The sequence below is a fragment of the Leopardus geoffroyi genome, chromosome C1, assembly GCF_018350155.1.
Source record: "Leopardus geoffroyi isolate Oge1 chromosome C1, O.geoffroyi_Oge1_pat1.0, whole genome shotgun sequence".
In the NCBI taxonomy this organism is placed as follows: Eukaryota; Metazoa; Chordata; class Mammalia; order Carnivora; family Felidae; genus Leopardus; species Leopardus geoffroyi.
In genome coordinates this window covers 217,769,785-217,792,146 of record NC_059328.1, presented here as the reverse complement: position 1 = coordinate 217,792,146, position 22,362 = coordinate 217,769,785, and the positions used below count along the sequence as shown (strand labels likewise).

The 22,362-nt window shown below is 46.6% G+C and overlaps 1 protein-coding gene across 1 annotated transcript in view; it reads left to right on the top strand.

Moving 5' to 3' along the window:
* Positions 1 to 22,362, top strand: part of IQCA1 (IQ motif containing with AAA domain 1) — a 159,131-nt gene that overhangs the window by 64,153 nt on the left and 72,616 nt on the right. The window contains exons 7-8 of the mRNA XM_045481838.1: positions 3,445 to 3,529; positions 15,890 to 16,015. Of these exons, the coding sequence (XP_045337794.1) occupies positions 3,445 to 3,529; positions 15,890 to 16,015 (211 nt within the window). The remainder of the gene's footprint in view (positions 1 to 3,444; positions 3,530 to 15,889; positions 16,016 to 22,362) is intronic.

Here is a 22,362-nt window from a genome sequence, read left to right as displayed (position 1 = left end):
TCACTGTCTCCCATCACTACATCCAGAATCTCATTGGTACGAATCAGGTGTGTGTTGATTGACCATATGAATAGATGGATGGTTGGATAGATTGGAGGGATGGAGGGCTGGAGGGATGATGGAGGGATGGATGGATGATGGATAGATGTATGGATGGACGGATGGACGGATGGATGGATGGGTGGGTGAATGGATGGATGATGGATGGGTAGAGGGATGGATGAGTGGATGGATGGATGGATGGGTGGGTGGATGGATAGATTAGATGGATGGATGGATCATGGATGGGTGGATGGATGGATGGATGGATGGGTGGGTGGGTGGATGGATAGATTAGATGGATGGATGGATACATGGATGGATGGAGGGATGGAGGGATGGAGGGATGATGGAGTGATGGATGGATGATGGATAGATGTATGGATGGACGGATGGATGGATGAGTGGGTGAATGGATGGATGATGGAGGGATGGTGGATAGATGGATGGATGGGTGAATGGATGGATGATGGATAGGTGGAGGGATGGATGAGTGGATGGATGGATGGATGGGTGGGTGGATGGATAGATTAGATGGATGGATGGATACATGGATGGATGGATGGGTAAATGAGTACATGAGTCCACCAAGGTAGCTACAATGATGGTAGCTCCATTGACAGAATGTCACTTAGCATGTGACATAGTCTAGTCTAGTCTAGTGACAATATCACTAAGCAATGTGACTTAGTGTCAATGTCACTTAGCATGTGATCTCCTACCATCATCCTGCCCTTTCATTTGGCCACATATGCCCCATCATGTTCAGTGCTTTTCAAAGCAAAGCTAAGGAGCTGGGTCATGTTCCTATTAAATGAGCCCAAAGAAAAGGCTCAGGAGACCTGAGATATTTTGTGCAGACAATGATGTGACTGTTTTAAAATGCTTGAAGATTAATCCTGTGGAAACACTGGGGCAACAGCCAGCAGGGATGTTGACTCCTAAGCATGAACCAAGCAGCAGCCCCAATTCAGAGTCAGCCCTCACCACCATGCATGTGCCTTTCAAAAAAAAGGTTTCATTTAACAATATCGTTGAGGACACGGTAAAAAGTAATCTTATTAAGAAGACTTGGCAATTGGGGCGCCTGGGTGGCTCAGTCAGTTAAGTGTCCCACTTCGGCTCAGGGTCATGATCCTGCAGTTTGAGGGTTCGAGACCCGCATCGGGCTCTGTGCTGACAGCTCAGAGCCTGGAGCCTTCTTCGGATTCTGTGTCTCCCTCTCTGTGCCCCTCCCCCGCTCACACCCTCTCTCTGTCAAAAATAAATGAATAAACATTAAAAAAAAAGACTTGGGGCGCCTGGGTGGCGCAGTCGGTTGAGCGTCCGACTTCAGCCAGGTCACGATCTCGCGGTCCGTGAGTTCAAGCCCCGTGTCGGGCTCTGGGCTGATGGCTCAGAGCCTGGAGCCTGTTTCCGATTCTGTGTCTCCCTCTCTCTCTGCCCCTCCCCCGTTCATGCTCTGTCTCTCTCTGTCCCAAAAATAAAAAATAAATGTTGAAAAAAAAAAAAAAAGACTTAACCCTTGACTACACAGCTTTTTAATATTCTGCATGATGAAATCAGAAGTGCACTGAATGCTTTTGGCCGCACGCCAAAAGTGCGGCTATCTGGACGCACACCTGTGGAGCCGTCTGCTTTCAGCCGAACCAGCCACTTTTCATGGAACATCATTCTTAATTGAGCAAACAACTGCCAGATTCTCAAAAAAGTGAACCAAATGAGCCTGAAGGAAAACCTCTGACATGGCAGAAATTAAATTTTTGGAACTCTTGTGATCACCCCCGTGAGCCTGAGAGCTTCCCATTCCTCAGGCTTTTGGTTTTGAGATCGGCAGAATTGCTAATGAATGACGAAATGTGGCGGACGTGAGGACAGGTTTTCTTCCCAAACTTCAACCGAAACAGCGTGTTGCAGCAGAACGAATACGGAAGCAGATAGGAGCGGCCAGCTAACGCCCAAGCCAGGCATTAAAAAGGCTTCAAAGATGCAGAACAGTAACACTCTTCTATTCTTGTTTGTTTGTTTTCGGACATGTACTAAAGATGTTATTTACGTGAACATATAAGGGGTTTGTCAGTGTTGTTATTAAGTGAATTTAAAATGCACGTTTTAGAAATTTCTCCGTTTTAGTATCTAACACAGTAAATACTTGTAGCTAGAACTCACATAAACAAGAGTTCTTTGAGATGCTCAAAAATTCTAAGAGTATAAAGGGCTCCAAAAGGCAAATGTTTGAGAACCACTGTTGTAGACTCATCTTCAGCACGCTGTCTCCTCTAACCCTTAGTTTCTCTGCCTCAGTAGACCCCCAGGCACGTAGAAATAGTAACCACACACACCCCCCTCGCAAAATTCCTCAATATTCAATTGCAAAGTCTGCGGGGCGCCTGAGTGGCTCAGTCAGTTGAGCGGCCGACTTCGGCTCAGGTCATGATTTTGCGGTCTGTGGGTTCAAGCCCCCATCGGTCTCTGTGCTGACGGCTCAGAGCCTGGAGCCTGCTTCGGATTCTGTGTCTGCCTGTCTCTCTCTCTCTCTCTCTGCCCCTCCCCACTCATGCCCTGTCTCTCTCTGTCTCTCAAAAATGAATAAACGTTAAAAAAAATTTTTTTTAATAAAATTGCAAACTCTGCTTTTTGAAAAGTAAAAATTACACGGTGACACAAAAAACTATCTGGAGCCCGTACAAAATGGAGCCTTAGCCTTACGGAAACTTAAGAGCGTGTCCATGTATCTTGTGCATCGTTAGTAAATTTGTCATCCGAACAGCTCTATCCTTCTGTTTAGTTTCAAAACCCTGTGTTTATTCTAAATTTTAAACAGGAAGAAATGATTTGTGCTTCTGTCTTTATTCCTAACTTAAGCACAGAGTGTCTCAATCATTTTAAAAATCTGTTTTCAAGAGAGGGGTGTCTGTCTCCGAGTAACAATTACCTGGAGGAAGCAAACCTCTAGGAACGTCTCCCGGGTCTCTCCGCTCCTCGGAGGCAGCGTGTCCGGCCGCAACGGGCGGGGAGCTTCCACGCTGACAACCATCACTCATTTATTTTTTTTTTAATTTTTTTTTAAACTTTGTTTGTTTTTGAGAGACAGAGAGAGGCAGAACGTGAGCAGGGAGGGACAGAGAGAGAGGGGGAGACACAGAATCCGAAGCAGGCTCCGGGCTCCGAGCTGTCTGTTAACGCAGAGCCCGACACAGGGCTCGAACTCACGAACTGCCAGACCACGGCCTGATCTGAAGTCGGACGCTCAACCGACCGAGCCACCCCGGCTCCCCAACCGTCACTCATTTAAATGAGCATAAGCAGAGCCAGCTAGTGGGAAATATTACAGAGACGAGTTCTGTATTAGGTTCTGAATTACGGAGTTCATTTCTACTTAATCTCACTCTTTTGCTTCCTCAGGAACTTAACAGGCACGTTTCCTGACTACCCTCATGTAGAAGAAGGAGGGTCAGCTATTATTTTCTCCAACAAGACCCCACAACAGGTACGAACACGCTTGAGAAATGAAACATAAATATACTGCAACCGCGTTTCTTTTGAAGCGTAAGCTGGATGGGTTCGTAGTGTTACTAGGTTTGGGTTATTTCCCTACACATGTTCACAGGGAACTACTTTTGGGGTTTCACCAATGACGTATTTTTAAATTTATTTCAAAATGAATTCCTTCTTTCTCCCATCTTGCCTTTCAAAGAGACGTGACAACGCGTGGGGCTCACTTTCTTGGTAAATTCTGAGCAGTTTGATTTCAAGGGCCCCTTTATGCTCTGGCCCCTGCTTGCCTCTCAGGGTCGTCTCCTGCCCCCATCTTCCTGCCACGGACTCCAGCGGCCACTCGCCCACCCTCCTCATGCCTCGTGTCACGGCATCTGTGGTGCCTTTGTGTGCGTCGTGCCCTCCTCTCATCCCAGGGTGGCCTTCTGCCCCTCTTCCCCTACTTAGTTTCTGCTCACCGTCCGGACTCAGCTCTTTGCATACTGACACTCTTCCAGAGAAACATCTCTATAGATGCTCCAGTGCCGTCCGATGCAATTGACTGCTAAAGCTATTTTTATTAATTTATTTATTTTTAAAGTTTATTTCATGCATGGGCAGGGGAGGGGCAGAGAGAGAGAATCCCAAGCAGACTCCACGCTGTCAGCACAGAGCACGACATGGGGCTCAAATTCACAAACTGCAAGATCATGACCTGAGCCAAAAACCAAGGGTCAGATGCTTAACCAGCTGAGCCACCCAGGCACCCTTAGAGCTATTTTTAGAGATGTCTCAATAAACTATAAATAGAAAAAACATTCTTTTTTTTGTTTGTTTTTATATTCATTCATTTTTGAGAGACAGAGGGAGACAGAGCACAAGTGGGGGAGGGGTAAAGAGAGAGAGGGAGACACAGAATCCAAAGCGGGCTCCAGGCTCCGAGCTGTCAGCACAGAGCCTGACACGGGGCTCAAACCCACGGACTGCGAGGTCATGACCTGAGCCAAAGTTAGACGCTTAACTGACTGAGCCACCCAGGCGCCCCAATAGGAAAACCATTCTTAACCTCAGCGTATTTATCATAGAAACCAAGAGAAGATTTGCATCATACCCAACAGTAGAGTACTATGAGCATTGCCATTAAAAGTGAAACTCATACTGATACACTCAAGCTGGTATACTTGACTACATAAAGCTCAAATGGCAAACAAATATATAGCATAACTCAAATTAAAATCATATGATGAACTGGAGAAAATATTTGCGACATAGGTGACAGTAGCTATCTTTCATACGTAAAGAGTTCTTAGAAAATACTAAGAAAAATCTAAACAGCCCAGTAGAAAAGCAGGGGGAAAAATGTTACCTTAATTTAAAAATTTTTAAAATTCACTAGCATCGAGACTTAAATGTAAAATAATGTCACTATATCTCTTTTCACCTGGAGGGTTGGTAAAAATTTTAAGTCATGGTAATCACTGGAGTTGGTGAGCATGTAGAGAAAAGCCGCTCTCATCCGCTGTGGCTGGATACATAAATGCGTAAATTAGCATGACATTCTCGAGGGACGTGGGCCAAGTAAATATGAAATGTTTAATGAGTATACTCTTTGACCCATAAACGCTATTCAAGGAATTTATTCCAAGCATATGATAAGACAAGTTGCCGGAGATCGGAGCCAACAAACTTTTTCCATAGAGGGTCAGATGGTCAATATTTGAGGCTATGGAACAACGTTCTCTGCCACAGCTGCTCAGCTCTGCCACCCTAGCATGAAAGTGAACACGGACGGTAGGTAATGAATGGGCATGGCTGTGTTCCAATAAAACTTTATTCACAAACTGGGCAGCAGGCCGGATTTGGCCCCTGCGGTGTGATTTGCTGCCCCCTGCCATACACGTGGGTGAGCCAGCTGTCCGTGGCTGCCCCATTTGTAGCACTGACGAAGAAAACAGACCAATACTCCTTAGGAGGGACCCAGTTAAGGAACACGAAGCACTACGCAGAGGTAAAAGCCATGCTACAGGTCAGGGTTTCTCACCCTCAGCACTACTGACCTCCGACCCCCCCCCCCCCGTGCTCCCCTGAGTGAGCCCTCGGGGTCAAAGGGAAGCGCTCTTCCCGCCCCCCCCCCCCATCAGAAGCTGACCTCAGCTCCCCAGCCTTCGCTCCGTCCTCCGGCAGACTCCTGTCCTCCTCGGAACTCAGCGACCACATAACCTCCCCAGCCCATCAAACCCTGCCTTGAGTGGCTATCATTTCGACTTGGTGCCATTTCTCGTTTTTACACAGTTAGGTCTTGTCTCTGCAGCTACGTTATCAGGCACGCGCTGTGTCCTAAAAGCCCATGGCCAGGCCCCAAATGCATTTCGTGTTAGTTTAGAAAGGGAGTGATCTCAGGATGAAGAAAGTTGGTGCCGTGTCTAAATCGTGTACAAGAGACGTTCACAAGTAGGGCTGATGTCTACTAAAAACAAAAGAAACTGAGGATCTCCAGTTAATACGTTAAAGCAAAGGAGGCCAGCCGCAAGGCAGCAGGACTTTCTTTTAATGTTTATTTATTTTTGAGAGAGAGCACGAGCATGAGCCCCAGAGGGGCAGAGAGCGCAGGAGAGAGAGAATCCCAAGCAGGCCCCGCGCTGTCAGCACAGAGCCCAACTCAGGGCTCGATCTCATGAACCACGAGATCGTGACCTGAGCTGAAACCAAGAGTCAGATGCTTAATGGACTGAGCCACCCAGGCGCCCTGAGGCAGCGTGACTTTTATTTTTTTTTATTTTTTTTTTTAATTTTTTTTTTTTTCAACATTTATTTATTTTTGGGACAGAGAGAGACAGAGTATGAACGGGGGAGGGGCAGAGAGAGAGGGAGACACAGAATCGGAAACAGGCTCCAGGCTCTGAGCCATCAGCCCAGAGCCCGACGCGGGGCTCGAACTCACGGACCGCAAGATCGTGACCTGGCTGAAGTCGGACGCTTAACCGACTGCGCCACCCAGGCGCCCCAGCAGCGTGACTTTTAAACATAGGTGAGTGAAGACTGGGGACAGCGTAGTGTTGATGAACCAGAGTCCCAGCACTCGCTACGTCCGCAGCCTCCCCTCGCGCCTCAGTTTTCCCCTCTGCAAGTGGACATCCCAGCGGTGCCTCCTTCCCGGGGCTGATGTGATGGTTAGATGAGGTGACGCGCGTCGTGTACCTCTGGCGGCGCACGTGGAAATCTTGCAGGAGGTCGTAACAGTCGTCGCTAACGGAAGGAGGAGGATGAAGAGACAGGCCAAGCACAAGCACGGTAGCATGTACGTAAAGAGTCAACTTTACGTTTGTAAAAAACAAACAGTGCAAACACTTGCTACGAAGTGAGCATAATCCCATTGCTACCAACTCCCCAGAAAGACTGAGGACAAATAGAACCACAGACCAGTCTTCGTTACAAGTTTTAATGCAAAAATTCAAACCGAAATATCAGCACGCCAGAACCACTGACAGCCCAGAGCCTGGAACCCGCTTCAGATTCTGTGTGTCTTTCTCTCTCTTCCCCTCCCCTGTTCGTGCTGTTTCTCTCTCTCAAAAATAAATAAAAGTTCAAGTAAATAAATATTAAAAAAAACAAATTCAACAGCCATTTGTGATATGAAACAAAACAAAAAAATCAGAATATAGGGATACTTCTTTAACGTGACAAAGTATTTCTTGGTTCAAGATCTAATACTGCGCTTAATGAAATTCACAAGCGACAATTCCACCAATGTCATGAAAAATACAAGGGTGGCCATTGTCACCACTGTCCCCTAGGATCTATCAAGCACGGTGGGACACGAGAAAGAACGTAGAGATAGAGAAATTAGAACGGAAGAGGCAAAGCGGACACTTTTTGCAGGTTTGCTCTACACGTAGAAAAGCAATGAGAATAAACTGAACAGCCCCTTCACACAGTACGAGAAGGAAGACGGGGAGTTACAGAGAGCAAAAGCGTTTGCGTGTGCAAACAGCGGCTGGAAAGAAAGTAGAACAAAACGGTCTGTTTTCAACAGCAACAGCAACAAAACAATAAAGCATCCAGGAACAAACTTAATAATAAATGTGTGTTCTATGTGAAGAAAAGTTCAAAACACTGTGAGGGATGCAGAGGACAAGAGATAAAAGCACCCTGTGTTCTTAGGCAGGGATACACAGCACCGTAAATACGTCAGCTCTCCCAAACTTCATCTGTACGTGTACTACGATCCAAACAAAAATACCAGTGGCATTATGGTGGAGGTGGGGTGGGCAGGCCTCACAGAATGTGACCAACCTGATTTTCCTGTTTTTTAATTTATATTTATTTTATTTATTTTTGAGAGAAACAGAGAGAGAGAGAACAGGCAGGGGAGGGGAAGAAAGAGAGGGAGACACAGAATCCAAAGCAGCCTCCAGGCTCTGAGCTGTCAGCACAGAGCCGGACGTGGGGCTTGAACCTCACAAACTGTGAGATCATGACCTAAGCCAAAGTCACACATTCAACCAAATGAGCCACCCAGATGTCCCGTGACCAACCTGATTTTAAACTTTAAATAGAAAGTCAATACCCAAGAATAACCAATAAAATTCCAAAAGCACAATGTAATGAGAAGAAACTAGCCCTACCCAGTATTGAACCGTGTCATTGAGAGCCCATTGCGGGGGCCTCGGTGGCTCAGTCAGTTAAGCGTCTAACTTCGGCTCTTCGGCTCAGGTCATGATCTCGCGGTTCCTGAGTTCGAGCCCCACGTCGGGCTCTGTGTTGACAGCTCTGAGCCTGGAGCCTGCTTCAGATTCTGTGTCTCCCTCTCTCTCTACCCCTCCCCCACTTGTGCTCTGTCTCTCTCTGTCTCTCAAAAATAAGTAAATGTAAAAAAAAATTTTTTTTAATTTCTTTTCCTAGGGGCGCCTGGGTGGCTCAGTCGGTTGAAAAGAATTTTTTTTAAAGAGCCCATTGAAAGAGGCAAATAACTGGGGCGCCTGGGTGGCACAGTCGGTTAAGCATCCGACTTCAGCCAGGTCACGATCTCGTGGTCCGTGAGTTCGAGCCCCGCATCACGCTCTGGGCTGATGGCTCAGAGCCTGGAGCCTGTTTCCGATTCTGTGTCTCCCTCTCTCTCTGCCCCTCCCCCGTTCATGCTCTGTCTCTCTCTGTCCCAAAAAAAAAAAAAAAAAGAAAGAAGCAAATAACTAAAAAGACGCATCAATGGAAAAGAATAGGAAATCAAGAAATATACCCAAATTTACGCAAATTTAGTCCATAATAAAGATGGCATCTCACCTTTCTTGGGTAAGGGGGAGAAAAGACCACTTAATAAATAGTATTAGAATAAACAGGTCATCATCTGAAAAAAAGAAGAAAATTAAATCCCTGTTTTTTTATAGCTTCTACCAGAATGCTTCCAGATGAATCAAAGATGTAAACGCCAAACAAAACAAAAACACAAAAGAACTAGAAGAAGCCAAGGAAGAAATGTCATAACCTCAGAGTGAGAAAGACATTTCTACCTCTGCTGCACAACCCAGGAGTCATAGAAGAAAAAAATGAAATTTTAAATGACACACACACAGTTTCTAACCCACGAGGCAAAACCAACCCCAAGTGAAGTCCAATGACCAATGACACAGTGGGATAATTACTTGTAATGAGCATCACACACAGGAGGTCATTGTTTTCGTATATAAAGAACTCCTGCAGGTCTGTAAAAAAAAGATCAATAACCTGATATTTTAAAAAGCCAAAGGATATGAACAGGCAGTTCTCAGAAAAGAAAATGTAAATGGGTTTGAAACATAATAAAAGATGTTCAGAATATGAAAAGATTATCAACCCCATGCCTATAACAGAAACGCAAATTAGAACTAAACTAACAGACAATATTGCTCAATTGAACCTCATCAAAATTCAAAAATTTTACACCTCAAAAGATGCCATCAAAAAAATGCAAAGACAAAAACAGACTGGGGGAAGATATGTCTTCAGGCATATACCTGGAAAGGGATTTATATCCAGGATTAACAAAGAACTCTAACGTCTCAATAAGAAGCCTATCCAGTCAAAGAACGGGCAAAAGACTTGAAGACCATGCACAATGGATCGTATATGAATAGCTAATTAGCGCAGGAAAAGATGCTTGACACCATTAGTCACTAGGGAGATAAAATTTAAAGCTGCTATGAACCCACAATTGTATGGTCAACATACAGTTGCTTCAACAAAGCAGGAAAGAATATCCAATGGAAAAAAGACAGTCTCTTCAACAAATGGTGCTGAGAAAACTGGACAGCAACGTGCAGAATAAAATTGGGCCACTTTCTTATGCCATACCCAAAAATAAATTCAAAATGGATGAAAGACCTAAATGTGAGACAGGAAAAAATCCTAGAAGAGAGCACAGGCAGCAACCTCTTTGACCTCGGCCATAGCAACTTCTTACTAGACATGTCGTCTAAGGTAAGGGAAACAAAAGCAAACATGAACCATTGGGACTTCATCCAGATAAAAAGCTTTTGAAAAGTGAAGGAAACAATCAACAAAACGAAAAGGCAGCCTACGGAATGGGAGAAAATATTTGCAACTGACATATCTGATAAAGAGTTGGTGTCCAAAATCTATAAAGAACTTATCAAACTCAACACCCAAAAAACAAACAACCCAGCGAAGAAATGAGCAGAAGACACGAATAGACACTTTTCCAAAGAAGACATCCAGATGGCCAACAGACACATGAAAAGATCCTCAGCATCACTCATCATCAGGGAAACACAAATCAAAACCATGATGAGATACCACCTCACACCTGTCCAAATGCCTAAAATTAACAACGTAAGAAACAACAAGTGTTGGCAAGGATACAGAGAAAGGGGGGCCCTCTTGCACTGTTGGTGGAAATGCAAACTGGTACAGCCACTCTGGAGAACAGTGTGGAGGTTTCTCAAAAAAACTAAAAATAGAACTACCTTATGACCCAGCAATTGCACTATTAGATAGTTACCCAAAAGTTACAAAAATACAGATTTGAAGGGATACATGCACCCCAATGTTTTAGAGCAGCACTATCAACAATAGGCAAACTATGGAGACCGCCCAAATGTCCATCAACTGATGAATGGATAAAGAAGATGTGGCATATAGATATATACAATGGAATATTACTCAGCCAACAAAAAGAGTGAAATCTTGCCATTTGCAATGACATGGATGGAGCTAGAATGCATTATGCTAAGTGAAATAAGTCAGTCAGAAGTCAGATAAAGACAAGTACCGTATGATTTCACTCGTGTGTGGAATTTAAGAAGTAAAACAGACGAGGGGCGCCTGGGTGGTTCAGTCGGTTAAGCGTCCGACTTCGGCTCAGGTCATGATCTCACGGTTCGTGAGTTCGAGCCTTGCATCGGGCTCTGTGCTGACGGCTTGGAGCCTGCAGCCTGCTTCGGATTCTGTGTCTCCCTCTCTCTCTGCCCCTCTCCTGCTCACACTCTGTGTGTCTCTCTCTCAAAAATAAATAAACATTAAAAAAAAGAGAGAAAGAAAACATATGGAAAGGGGGGTGGGAAGAAAAGAGAGGGAAACAAACCACAGAAGACTCAATGATGGAGAACAAACTGAGGACTGATGGACGGAAGTGGGTGGGGGATGGGCTAAATCAGTGATGGGCATTAAGGAAGGCACTTGTAATGACGAGCACTGGGTGTTGTGTGTAAGTGATGAGTCACTGAATTCTCCTCCTGAAACCAATATTGCACTGTATGTTAACTAAACTTTAAATAAATGAATGAATGAATGAATAAATCCTGCAATGAGACCATTTCATACCCACTAGGATGGTGACAATCAAGAGGACAGACAATAACAAATGTTGAGGGTGCAGAGAAAAGGGAACCCTCCTGTGGTGCTGGTAGGAACACAAAATGGTGGGGCCACTTTGAGAAAAGTTTGTCAGTTTCTTTAAAGTTAGATATAGGAGCGCTTGGGTGGCTCAGTCTGTTAAGTGTCCAACTCTTGATCTCAGCTCAGATCTTGATCTCAGGGTCCTGAGTTCAAGCCCCTCATTGGGCTCCACATTGGGTATGAGGCCTACTTCACTAGTTTTTTTTTAAAGGTTTTTTTTTATTTATTATTTTTGAGAGAGAGACAGACAGAGCCTGAGCTGGGGAGGAGCAGAGAGAGGGAGACACAGAATCCGAAGGAGGATCCAGGCTCTGAGCCGTCAGCACAGAGCCCGACACGGGGCTCAAACTCATGAACTGTGAGATCATGACCTGAGCCAAAGTCATACACTTAACTGACTGAGCCTCCCAGGCACCCCTGAAGCCTACTTTAAAAAAAAAGTTAAATATAAACATGCCAAATGACCCAGCAGCCCACTCTCGGGCCTCTATCCAAGAGAAATGAAAATATGTCCACACAAAAAAGTTTATGTATGAACATTCATGAGACTATTATTCATAACAGCCAAAACTTTGGAACAACTTAAATATCCATCACGCGGTAACTGGATAGGGCAGATGTGGCGCGTCCATGCAAAGGAATATTATTTGGCGATAAAAAAGGAAAAATCAATTGAGATACACCGCAACGATGGGTAGACCTCGAAAACATGATGCAAACGCCAAGGAACCAGACATAAGAGACCACACATTGTACGATTCCATTTACAGGAAACATCCAGATAAAGTGACTGTATGGAGGCAGGGAGGAGATTAGCATTTGCCTGTCAAGGGGTGAAGGAAAAGCAAAGGACTGACCACAGACATGAGGGGCTCACACTGGGGTGATGGAAATGTTCTAAATCGGATTCATGGTGATGGTTGCACAACTTGGTGTATCCACTAAAAACGATTGAATTGTACCCTTGGAATGTGTGAATACATGCTATGTAAAGCATGCCTCAAAAAATCACATTATGATATATTATATTACTGTGAAAGAAACCAGGTGGCGGGGCCAGATTTGGCCCTCAGGCCCCACAGTTTCCTGAAAACATGGCGGCTGCCTTAGCAAAGCAATAAAGGGTCCTTCTGACTTTGGGAGGTTTTGCTAAAGTTGAAGAGCGTGAGCAAGATAAATTCAGCACTGCTATCGAGAAACAACTCCAGTGACATACCATTTTCTCAGCCGTTCGGGTAGCAAACGTAAATACACGGGGTCACACCATGTCAGAGCATATAAGGAAAGAAGCACCCCCTTGCACTGCTGGCAGAGTAGAAGTTGGCAGCCCGATGGGGGCAGTGGGACTGCATTACAAATGGACATACCCTTGACCCAGCATACTAGGAACTCATCCTGCAGATAGGCCCACACACCTGCCAGGTGATATTTGCATGCAGTTACTCGTGCAGCATTGCTAGTGAAAGCAAACAATGGGGAACAACCTAACTCCATCGGTGGGAGAACAGCCAGATAATCGACACTACACCTATAAAAAAAAAGAACAAGGAAGCCCTTTACGCACTGCGAAGGAAAGACGGCCAGGACATTATCAGGAGAAAAGTTCACAAGGACAGTGGGTACGATACACTGACGTTTGTATAGAATGACCAGTATGTTTACATTATGTGTTTGTGTGTATACCTGTGTACACATTTGTGTACTTTGGAAGATTTTGCTAGGGTTGAAACTCAAGAGGAGGGGCACCTGGGTGGCTGAGTTGGTTGAGCGCCCAACTCTCGATTCTGGCTCAGGTCATGATCCCAGGGTCGGGGGATCAAGCCTCACATCGGGCTCTGGGCTGAGCAGGGGGCCTGCTTAAGATTCTCTCTCTCTCTCGCTCTCTCTCTCTCTCCTTCTCTCTCTCTCTCTTCTTTCTCTCGCTCTACCCTCTCCCCCCACTCTCAAGTACATACACTGTCTCTCTCACTCAAAAAAAAAATCTTACAAAAAAAAAGAAAAAACCAAGAACAAAATAAATCCAACATTGGCTTAAAAAAAAAGACAAACTCCAATCACACACCATTTCACACCATTGGCAAACATAACACAGCCGTGTGTGTGTGTGTGTGTGTGTGTGCACATATATTTGCATACAGCTATATAAAATGTCTCCAGAAGTATCTCCAAGGAATTGAGGCTGGCTTTAGAAAGCTGACTGGCTCACAGCATGGGAATGGAACATTTCAGTACATGCTCTTCCGTCGTTCTTGAATTGTGGGCCATGTGAATGTATTTATTCATCAAATTAATAAACTAAGGATATGGAGGAAATAAATAATACAATGGAAAAGGCTTTCAAAGATACACTGAATTGTACGTTCCACAAATAAGGATGTCACCATTTTGTATAGCCGCTCACATTTTATACATCGGGCTATTGTTTGAAAATTGTCTTTACGTTTCTGAAAGCTTCCAGACTTCCAAGGACCAAGAAAATATTCATGCTCCATGAGTGCTCCAAACGTAAAAGTCCTGAGCGGCCATGGTTTGGGTCTCTGAGTTGAGGCGAGCCTGATCCCCAAGGAAAACATTGCTACTTGGACAAGAGACTTTTAATTCCATCCAAAGACACCCTTTTTATTACCATATAATGTGTGCAACACATACGTCACCTCTCACCCTCCCCAGCACCCTTTCTGTGAGCCTCATCCCACCGAGAGCTTCACTAGAGCCTAGGGGACGGGCAGACCTCTGGATAGAGGGAAGTAGGGCACATGACTAATGACTATGGTGGTGGTGTTGTTTTTAAGTCCAGATGGGACCAGAATATCCTGCTTGGTTCACAATAAAGCTGTATCGTTTATATTTTTAAAGGTTTGAACTAAGCTCCTAAAAGCCACGTAGGTATAAATAACAAAAATATAATACTAGAAAATAAACGTCAGCAGTGTCGTAAATCACTAATAAGGCGTAACAAGCAGCCCTGGTCCCAGGAGGATGATTTCGTACAACGTAGTAGAGGTGAAGTGCTACTAGCCTTTTGGTTTAATTGCATACCCTGCCGTCCAGAAGAAACCACTGTCCTCAATTTGGCATTGGGCGCTCCCTCATATGTCTTTTTTACTTGGACGACATATGTATGGATCCTGAAACTGGGGAGTATTATTTTTTTTTTTATTGAACTATATGCGTTTTGTATGATAGGATGAATCGACCTACGCTGGGCACACCTTGCCTCGTTCCTTTCTGTGTTGTGAAATTCATCCCGGTTAGTGCCCCTTTGGATCCCAGCTCTGCACCCCCCAGCTGTGTGTCCTTGGCCACATGACTGAACTCTTTGTGCCCTGTTCTCTTACCAGTAAAACAGGTTGGTGACAGCTCCCATCCCTGGGCTGCATTGAGCAGTAAATGAGTTCGTCTTTGTGCCGCTCTTAGGACCATGCCTGGTTTATCATACATGCAATGGACGCGAGTACCGACTTCATTTCAGAAAATGAAACTAGGAAACTAGGTCCCAGGGACGTCATGCCACTTGTCTCGGTCACATGACCAGTGATGGGCGGAGCCCCAGGGTCTAACAGGAAATGGGTCCTATCACCGGCACCCTCACATCTCCCAGAATTCAGGGCTCTCGGCCACAGCAAATGGGAGCTCAGCAAACATCTGTTGTACAGAAGGGATTGTGTGATTTTTCACAAACCTTTACTAATTCTCCGATGAAGCTAATCTGATGTGAACCAGGTACTTCTTAAAAGATATTGAAAATTTGGGAAGAGTAAATGGGGTTTTGTCACTGTAGGAAATAGAAATGAAGCCACAAGTGAAAGAAACCAATCATGAGGGGCGCCTGGGTGGCTAAGTGTCCAACGTCAGTTCAGGTCATGATCTCGTGTTTTGTGAGCTCGAGCCCCCGGTCGGGCTGTATGCTGACAGCTCAGAGCCTGGAGCCTGTCTCACGGTGTGTGGGATCAAGCCCTTCATCGGGCTCTGTGCTGATAGTGTAGAGCCTGCTTGGCATTCTCTCTCACTGTCTCTCTGCCCCTCCCCTGCTTGCACGCGCTCTCTCTCTCTCTCTCTCTCAAAATATTTTTTTTCAAAATTTTTCATAAAAAATTAAAGAAAAAAAAGAAAAGAAAAGTTATTGGAAGGGCGCCTGTCCCATGGAGTCCAGGCAGGAAACCAAGGTAGCCTCAGCTCCACTGGGGAAAGTGTGAGCAGGTCTGGCACTAGGAAGCCGTGAGCTCTCCTGCGTCGGGACTGGGTTCAGAAATGTCCAGCCTCCCTTTCAACCGCCCCCAAGATCCGACGGCTGCCCGATAGATCCAGCCAGAGGCAGCCAGCAGCCAGCGATGTCCCCACGAGGGTCTGCCTTGGGCCCCAGAGCAAGGCAGGGAGGGAGGGGGCACTGATCAGCACACATACTTCCTCCAGACGGGAAAACCAGTCCTCATCCCGATGGGGCTCCATTAAAGCACGATGCTCCTTTTGTGTTCCTTACCAGGTTACTGAAGATATCCTTGCAAGCCAAGAAGAGGAGGAGAAAAACAAAAAGAATAAAAAGAAGGCAAAGAAACCCAAGAAACCTGAGGAAGATAAGGAAAAGAAAAGCACAAGGGAAAAAAGCAAGGTGAGGAATTTGGAATTTTAGAAATTTTCTTTTAAGTGACTTTTTTTGCTTTGAATCCGCGGCTTGGTCCCCTCCGGAGATGGCAGACATTCGTTTCCTAGGCAACCGTTCTTTCCTACCAACTGTTTGTCAGTATTTTTTTTTTATGCTGCTCCATCACCCGTCACCATCCTCTCTGTGACTTGTAGTAAATAAATATTAGGATAAAGAGTGGTTTCAGGGACTCGGACCCTGTACGTATTTATTCATGTATGGGATACCTTTGAATGTTTTACTCCTCAAAATCAGTGATCCCTCCGGTCTTTCCTCAAAGGTAGACATCAGGAAAAATGCTGGCGAACCAGGTGACCACTGCAAAGTCAAAATAATCTTAACGGCTTTAACCGAAGCGTGTTCGTTCAAATTTATCCCTTCGCATTGACGTGGTGGCTACATTTTAGTGGGAGTTTCTCCTTCTTACTATCCAAAGGAAATCAGAGTTCAAACAGTGTCACTTTGGGCCAGGCCTCCCCTCGTGCAAGGGGGAAGGTGGTGGCCGTGGCTGGATTCACCAGGTGCTGCTGTCTTGGGGGGGTAACTGGCGGGGTCTTCACCTTCAAGCACGTGGAGAGGTGGGCGCCCAGGGCAGTGTTCTCCCAGCAGAAACTCCTTCTGTGGGGGGTGGAGCTCAGGCTGGAAGCTGGCATCATCCTGAAGCGTGATTATGTTTAGAGAAGCATTTCTGGGGGCGCCTGGGTGGCGCAGTCGGTTAAGCGTCCGACTTCAGCCGGGTCACGATCTCGCGGTCCGGGAGTTCGAGCCCCGCGTCGGGCTCTGGGCGGATGGCTCGGAGCCTGGAGCCTGTTTCCGCTTCTGTGTCTCCCTCTCTCTCTCTGCCCCTCCCCCGTTCGTGCTCCGTCTCTCTCTGTCCCAAAAATAAATAAATGTTGAAAAAAAAACTTTTTTTAAAAGAAGCATTTCTGCATAGACAGTTCCTTCTTCACAGCTGACCAAAACCCTGATCTCAGTCGACTCAGGAGAACGGATCCTTAAGGGTGATGGTCCGTCTGTGACCCTGTCCAGGGGCAGAGACCCAGCTGTCGCTCAGGTAGCCGCGGCCACACTCCTCCTGTTCCAAAAGGTGGATTCAGGAGAGACACGGGACAGGCTGCATAGTCCAGGACCAGTGATGGGACCAAGGAGTCAGAAACCGTGAGCAGGGGAGAAAGGAGACTGTCGGGGGATGTACAATGACAATACCCAGACTCCACGTAAATGCAAGTCCTGGGTGGTGGTGACGAAGGCCAACCTCTTGTTAAAAATCCCTTGCACGGGGCGCCTGGGTGGCTCAGTCGGTTAAGCGTCTGACTCTCGATTCCAGCTCAGGTCATGATCTTATGGCGTGTGGGTTCGGGTCCCACATCGGGCTTTGCGCGGAGGGCACGGAGACTGCTTGGGATTTCCTCTCCCTTCCTCTCTGCCCCTCCCCCACTCAAATAAATAGATAAACTTAAAAAAAAAATCTCCCTTGCACGATTGCAGCCACCCAGCTGGAGACAATTGCCCCTTCTGCCAGGTTCTTCTCCCCTTCTCCGGCACCGTGGCTGACAGAACCTGCCCCCATCCGTCTTGGTCCCTCTCCTTCACCACGTTGCATTGTGTGCTCTTCTTTTGAAGAGAAGAGAGACCTCTTACAGCTCGCTCCGGGCACAACCCGCTCCACCGCAACCCCAGCTCAGTCCCCAGCTACCCAGCATGTTGCGCTGACCCCTCATCTAATTCCGCCCCAGGAATTGCTGCTGCAAGGCCACGCCACCCAGGGACAGCCAACCCCCTCCGTGGGGCCGTTCTGAAGGGTTGTCCCAGCTCCCAGGCTCCCTGTGGGGTCAGCTGACCGCTCACGTCCAGGGGTAGCCCAGCTCAGCTACATCCGGTTCTCTTCCCGGGGCTGCTCCCCTCCCGGTGGGCGGTGTTCCCAGTAGGTCACCCCCTCGGCCTCCATCTGAGTGTTTCCAGGGAACCCAACCCACGAGGCCACCTGTTGTCCCTTACTCCTCTGCTTGGGTCCCAAAGCTTCTACTGTGTTGCAGAAGAAAAATTAAAAAAATAAATAAAATGAGAAGAAGAGAGCTTACTTGATACAGTTAATTTTTAAAGCCCCCCCTCACACGCTGCAAGATACTTTTCAAGCGGTGCCTGAGAATAAGGACAATTGGAAGGATTTCAGTTTTATTCTAAGCATTCTCTTGCTCTAAATATGCATTAGGGAGTTTGACACTTGCAAATTAAAAATTCACTGTTAATGAAGCGTGTTCCATAAAAAAAAAAAAAAATCTGAAATTATCAGCTATACAATCTGGTCTTTGTTGAGCGAAGGTATTTTATTAACTGGCAATTAAAGAGTCACTTCACGATGAACAGTTTGGGCCAGGAAGCAAACTCCGAATCCATCAGCATTTACGAAGTGGCTGGAAATGAAGGGAAAAATCCTTCAGAGCTACTTAGAACTGAATCTATTCATGAAAAGTACAGGTCTACCCGGTGACCTTTTGTATTGACTTTTAAGAGTCTTAATTTAGAATCAACCCCAAAGCATCTAAAAGCATTCCTGTGTGTGGAACTGGCGCGTTGACCTGTAGAGACAGACATCTCGCATTTGCGTGCGTGCTGACTCACCCCTAACTCTTTCCTGGTGGCACAGCTGTGGGACTATCCCTCAGGTATCTTTGGAAACCTGGCCGTTTCTCTATTGCCAATACATATATATGGTCAGAAAACTTGAGAAAGACCTCATATTAAAAAGAGAAAAGTCTGAGGATTATCTGAATATTTCCACTCACCTCTACAAATGGAAAATAGACTCTTGCCAACATGTCACACAAGTACAAGCTTTGTCAGTCCGTAGAAAGGCTACAAATGAGCATATGTGGCCGCAGAGGAGCTGTTGACAAAGGTCTGGAGGTGAGTGAATCAGAAGGCTGCATGGGGGTCAGGGGCTCCAGGCAGGACTCCAGGCCATCGCTGAGCCAAGGAACCAGAGGACAACTTCAGAGCAAGGAAGACAGAGGCCAGGGAGGGTGTGGGGTGTGGGGCTGGGGAAGCCTGGAGCGTGGCCTCCAGGTGCTTGGCGGAACCTTCTGGAGAAGATGAGAGTCACCCCTGGGGTAGTGACTTGAGCAGACCTAAGCTGTGCAAGCTGTGGTCTAAGGTCTGTGGTTCACGACCGTGGTTGGGATGGCCTGTGGGTGGGGAAGTGATCGAGGCAGGGAGGCTGTTAGGTCCAGGCAGGGAGTCCCAAGAGACAGGAAGCAGGGTCCTTGCAAGCCCAGGTTCCACCCAAGGGCAAGTGTGGGCCAGGGGCCGGAGCTCCTCTGAAGTTTGCGTCCATCTCCATTGGAGAATGCATTTAAAGTCAGGCATCATCCACAAGGCTGTGAGTGAAGTGAGTTCTGTTTGTCTTGTTGATTTTTTGCAAAAATGATGAGGAAGGAAAGGCACATCCAGCTGGTGGTACAAAGATCTGGGCTCATAGTGAGCAGGACGGTGACACCCTGGCCTGGCTCACAAATACCCATGGTCATCCTTTCATGACTGGCTCCCCTCCCTCCTCAGCCCCTTCCTGGGGTCCCCTCCATCTGCATAAGAGTGTCTCAGAGTGCCCTGCCCAAAACACCTCTCCCGCAACCCTAGTGCAGCGGGGCAGAGCTCCCCTTAGACACTCTGTCATTCAGGACTCTGAGGATTAGTGAGTGTCCCTGTGGTATCTTGAGATGTTTGAACCTGGAGATGACTGGAAGGAAGTTTAAGGGGTTTGGGTGTCCCTGCTTGGATTTCCAATTTCCTGGAGGGCTGATGGCATGAGAAGAGAGAGTGCCGTCAGGGTGGACCTCCATAAATCGTGCACAGCATTTTAGAACAATTGTGGCGGGTGGTCCTACATTCACTTGACCATTTCATCAAGAAACGTCGCAAACAAGTTAACACTTAAAGCATGAAAGTTTTCCATTCCTTATCTGGATCCGTCTGGAGACCCTCTCTGCTGAGATGCTGAAGGACAGAAGCAAGGAGATTGATTCATGGCTCGTTCACCTTCACCAGCGCGAGTAAAGGGAAAACATAAAAGCACCATAGACACCTTCAAAAATGAGCTTCCAAAAATTAGTCGTTTCATCCCCTAGAGAAGAAAATGAACTTCTATCCTGTACCTTTTGTTATACAAAAATTAACTCAACACAGATCATGTATTTACATGTAAAACTAAAACCTTTAGGTAAAAAGAGGGAAAACAGATCTTCAGGATCTAGCGCTGGGCAAACAGTTTTTACATTTGATGCCAAAAATATCCACAAAGGGAAAGATTGATAAATTGGACTTTATCAAAATAAAAAATTTTTTTAAAAATATAGGGTCACCTGGGTGGCTTAGTTGGTTAAGCGTCTGACTCTTGATTTCAGCTCGGGTCATGATCTCCCAGTTCATGGCGTCAGTTTCTGCACTGACAGCACAGAGCCTGCTTGGGATTCTCTCTCCTCTTCTGTCTCTGCCCCTCTCCCACTTGCGCTCGCTCTCTCTCAAAATAAACAAACATTAAAAAAATAGCAATAAAAAAATTAAAAAACTTTTGCTCTGGGAAGAGGAAGGAGAAAATGGTTGCAGGCTATCGATCTGACAAAGGACTAGCATCTAGAATACATAAAGAATTCTCAAAATTTCAACAGTAAAAAAAAAAATTAGTCTTCCTTTCTATCTTTGGTTTGAAAATCATCTCTAAAAGCGTTAAGGATCGCAGACGAGGACATCCCCTGTTAAGAATATGTAATAGAGGACAATGCTAGTCTGGTCGGGAGAAGGTTCTCTGCAAGCCAACAGCAAGCTTTGCAAACGTGCTTGCAACGTCAGAATCACGCCATTCGTTTGACAGTCGTCTGTGTGGACTTCACGTTGGCTTTAGAAACAAAAACCCAGAGAAGGACCACCATGCGATCCACCCTTACAACCCTTTTCTCTTTGTTATCTTTCAAGCCATATGTTAAGCCATTTGGAACTATCTTAAATGGATTTTACCTGCCCAGACCACACGGTCATGTGATACTAAAGAGTCTTCTCTGCATTCACGTAACTTCGTGCTAAATCCTGGGAAGAGCCTGGTACCCACATGCAGCACCATTAGCTTGAGAAGCTTCTGCTGGTCTGCAGGGCCACCCAGCCCTTCCGTGACCACAGCACCTCTTCTCCAACCGCTTGGCCCAAGGAGGTGCTCCAGAGTGAACCATGGAGCCAACCACCCTCTTCTGTTAGGGTATTTCAAACTAAATTTTGTCCTCCTTCACAAGGATGGAAAAGTGAGTGAATTTCCAGAGGCTGGTATCAGGAATAAAGGTGTCATCGTGGAAATGTCCGTATTGAGCATCCTCTGTGTCCACTGAAGGACAGCAAGAGAGGAAGATAAGAAGCCTCGAGCTGTAGGGACAGGAGCCGTAACCCAGGAAACGGAGACCCCAAGGATAGACTCCCTGCAATTGTACATAAACTTTTACATGAAAGCGTGTCACTCTAAGAAGAAGGTGTGTGAGTTTTTTTCATGTTTCCTCCTATCTAAAAAGCTCAAAAATCACCACTTCCAGAAAGGACATCGTTGGTTATGCAGAAGGGCCAAGGAAAGCGCTGCTGGTTCAGAAAAGAGCGGGGGTCCACCAGCCCTGGAGACAACGGAGGAGGCCTCCCCGAGAACATGGCCCGTCAGCAGCCTTTCAGGAGCTCACGCTCATAGCCCAGGTCTGCCTGGGTCTCCCCATCCCTGGGGTGGGGGAACCACAACAGCCTCGTGGCCGCCACTGCCTCCTCCCGTCCTGCCGTTCTGCCACCTGTCACCCAGCCCAGCAGCCAGCGACCTGATGAAACCAGGACTCTGATCAGCACCCAAACAGCGCTTGGGGCTCAAGAGCTGGGCGGTAGTTCTTTCCAAAGGAATGCTGGATGTTCACCTGAAGGCGCTGGGAGGAGGTAGCGGGGTACAAAGATGCACCAGATGCGAGAGACATCAAGAAGGGTGACTGGCCTGGGCTGGGTGTTGGAGGACGAGAGGGAGGTCAGGAGTCGAGGTGGATGCCAAGTGTCTTCACTGAGATGCCACAGAGGATGAGGGACAGAAAGACAGGAGCTGGCTTCAAAATGACACGGATTGGAGGGTGGGACACCCACACGGATGCATCACATGGTTAGTGGAAATTCCAGACAAACTCTGGCAAGATTCAAGAGGCCCCCCTGCACAGAAAGCCCCCATCGAGGACAGGAGAATGGATGGGCTGTGGGAAGACCAGTGTGGGGTTAAGCTGGAGAATCTGGATGGCGTCCACAGAGGAGCACAG